This window comes from Guillardia theta (assembly GCF_000315625.1).
Source record: "Guillardia theta CCMP2712 unplaced genomic scaffold GUITHscaffold_6, whole genome shotgun sequence".
Classification (NCBI taxonomy): Eukaryota; class Cryptophyceae; order Pyrenomonadales; family Geminigeraceae; genus Guillardia; species Guillardia theta.
The window spans coordinates 1,163,787-1,166,649 of record NW_005434668.1 but is presented as its reverse complement, the minus strand read 5'-3'; the positions used below and the strand labels follow the sequence as shown (position 1 = coordinate 1,166,649).

The 2,863-nt window shown below is 54.3% G+C and overlaps 1 protein-coding gene across 1 annotated transcript in view; it reads right to left on the bottom strand.

Moving 5' to 3' along the window:
* Positions 1-1,224, bottom strand: part of GUITHDRAFT_133205 (hypothetical protein) — a gene marked incomplete at both ends in the record, with an annotated part of 3,069 nt that extends 1,845 nt beyond the window's left edge. Inside the window, one exon of the mRNA XM_005840429.1 lies at positions 752-1,224. Within this exon, the coding sequence (XP_005840486.1) occupies positions 752-1,224 (473 nt within the window). The remainder of the gene's footprint in view (positions 1-751) is intronic.
* Positions 1,225-2,863: the final 1,639 nt, after the last annotated feature.

The window sequence follows — 2,863 nt, the reverse complement described above, 5'->3', positions numbered from 1 at the left end:
CCCCTCCTTCTCCTCGTCCTCTTCCTGTCTTCTTCCTTACAAACCACCCCCCGCCTATTTCTTCCCCCATCACCACGATCTTCTGATTGCTCGCACAGCATCGCTTCTACTACTTGTTCGGCTTTCTCTTCTTGGTTTTCCTCGTCCTCATCGCATCATCAGCAATGGTGAGTCGACTTCAACCATCACAAAGTTTCGTTTGCACCCTGACTTCCTTCAGATCTGCATGATTCTTTGCTACCTTCATCTCTGTGCTGAGGACTACCGGTCTCCTCCTCCTCCTCCTCCTTCCTATTCCCTCTTCCCTCCTTGTCCTCCCTCCCCATCTCCTCGCTCCTCGTCCCTCTTCCCCATCACCTCACTCCTTCTCCTTCCCCCTCCCTCTTCCTCCTCTTCTCTTTCATGCCCTTCCCTCTTTCTTTCGCTCCCCTCGACTGACTGGAGGCAACCAGCTGGTGGTGGCGTTCAATCTTCACAGGAGGAAGCATCGGACTCTATCTTCTCGGTCACTCCTCTTGTGCCCCTACATCCCTCTCTTCCTCCTCCACCTTCCCTCCTCCTGCCTCCCTCCCTCTCTCCTCTCTCTCTCTCTCTCTCTCTCTCTCTCTCTCTCTCTCTCTCTCTCTCTCTCTCTCTCTCTCTCTCTCTCTCTCTCTCTCTCTCCTCCCTCCCTTCTCACCTGCTTGCAGAGGAGCTCGCTTCCTGCAGAGAGTGCGACTCCGGGTCGAACGCTCGTCCTGACTCGACGTACGGTCGCATGCTCGTCCCCTCCTTGATCCCGTTGTGAACGAACCAGATCTCCGTCACTCCGAACGCGTCGCAGCTGCGGATCACTGCTCCTGCGTTGTGAGCATCCGACGCGTCCTCGAGCACCACTATCAACCCTGACTGTCGTCTTGCTGCCATTGCCTCAATCTTGGCCGCCCGCGTCTGTCCTGCGTCCATGCCGTCCACCGCGGGCTGTGGGGCATGCACGGAGTCGGATACATGGCGCGTCTCCCAGCGGCTCCGCTGATCTCCCTTCCTCTTCCTCCTCATGAAGAGATTATTGGCCAGAGACGATGGAGGAGCTCGAGCTCTTGGTATGCCTCGTAGTCTGGCTGGGGATGCTGAGCTGAAGATGCCAGAAGACAGCGGAGCATTGATCATGTATGCAGCACATGAGAAGGACAGCTCTGCGAAGAAGAGAAGAGAAAGGAGCAGATGAAATGATCTGGTTGCCATGAACTCTCTAAAGCACATCTTGATCCTGGGGGATCAGACTTTATGTCTGGACTTGCTCGCTGATACGTCCCTCCAACTGTCCACTCTCTCCTTCCTGAGAATCTGTCTTGCTCTTCTCCTTCTCCTTCTCCTTCTCCTTCTCCTTCTCCTTCTCCTTCTCCTTCTCCTTCTCCTTCTCCTTCTCCTTCTCCTTCTCCTTCTTGTCCTTCTCCTCGTTCAATTTCCCTCCATCACGTTCGGCCCCCTATTTTAAAAAAGCCAGGTTTTTACACAGTCTCTGCCCCCGTGGCTCACTAAAAGAATCACTGAGGCGAGCTGTCTCTGCATGATTAAAAACCGTTGAACTTCGGGTGACAGTGATCAGACGGAGTCAGACAGTCTGACAACTTCGGACTGAGGCCGCGTCCGCCAGATCCATTTGATCCTACTCAAAGATCAAGTGAAAATAAGAATCAAATTAGCTCCAAGTGTAAGTTCCGGCAACTTGCATGTCCGGTCAATAGCCTCTGTTTTTCGGCCTAGAGAACATTCGAAGATCAATCATTATCAAAACAAATTGTGGCTGGGTGTACTGTGCCAAAGTTGAATGCAGACACCATATCGACCTTAGTTGTAACAAGACAGTTTTTGCTCAAGACCGAGTTTAGTAGACTGTCATGCTAGTAGTAATTTGTCAGTTCAGTTTCAACTTGGATTGTCCATTGTGAAGAAGACTCTTCCCGGACATGCAGGGCATGACTCGGAGAGAGATAGAGAATAAGATAAGAGAGAGGGAGAGAGAAGAAGAGAGAGGCCCGGAGAGAGAAGTCGGATTCCATTCAAGAGTCACTGAGTGCCATGATCCTACTAAAGATGAAGAAAATACTAAGAATCGAATTAGTCCTTGTAAACCCTGAATCAGTTCCGCTGTTCTCAGTACGGCCCGGCCCGCGGCGGCCCGGCCCGCCCGCCCGTCGGTCCGATCAAGCAGTGGACCGCAGCGGCGGCCGCCCGGCCGCCCGGCGGCGCGGGCCGGCGACCCGGTCCGTTGCCAGGGCCGGCGGAACTTGGCGAGTCACTGAGGTGACTGCCGTGGATCTAAAACCCAGCAAAGCAGGGTGGGTTAGACATCTCAAGGGGGTACAATATAGAAGTACCGGTCATCATGATATGAGAGAGAGGCTAAAGTGTGGGGTTCCACAACCCTCTCCGGTGGAGCATATAGGGTGGGGTCATAGCACCTGGTCGGGGTGTGGGAGCATTGGAGCACGCGCATGTAGACATGAGAGAAGGAGGAACGAGGAGGCGAAGAGGAGGAGGAGAGGCGAGGAGGAGGAGGAGAAGCAGAGAAGGATCAGGTCAGAGATGGTCAAGGAAGGCAGGAAGGAAGGGATAAGGACACGAAGAGGATGGCGATGGGGGATTGGGACAAGAGCCACGAGTGAGCGAAACAGAGGAGAGGAGAGGGCGAGGGAGAGAGATCACGTGAGGGAGATGGGGGAGGGTAGGGGGAGTGAGCGGGTTGGGAGAGAGCAGGAGGGGCGAGGGGAGCGAGAGGACGAACGAGAGGAGAGGGAGGGTGGGGAGGGAGGAGCGGAGGAAGAGAGACAATAGGAGTTGCCAGTGGTCTTTGCACGCATGCCTATCGTATTTCATCTGC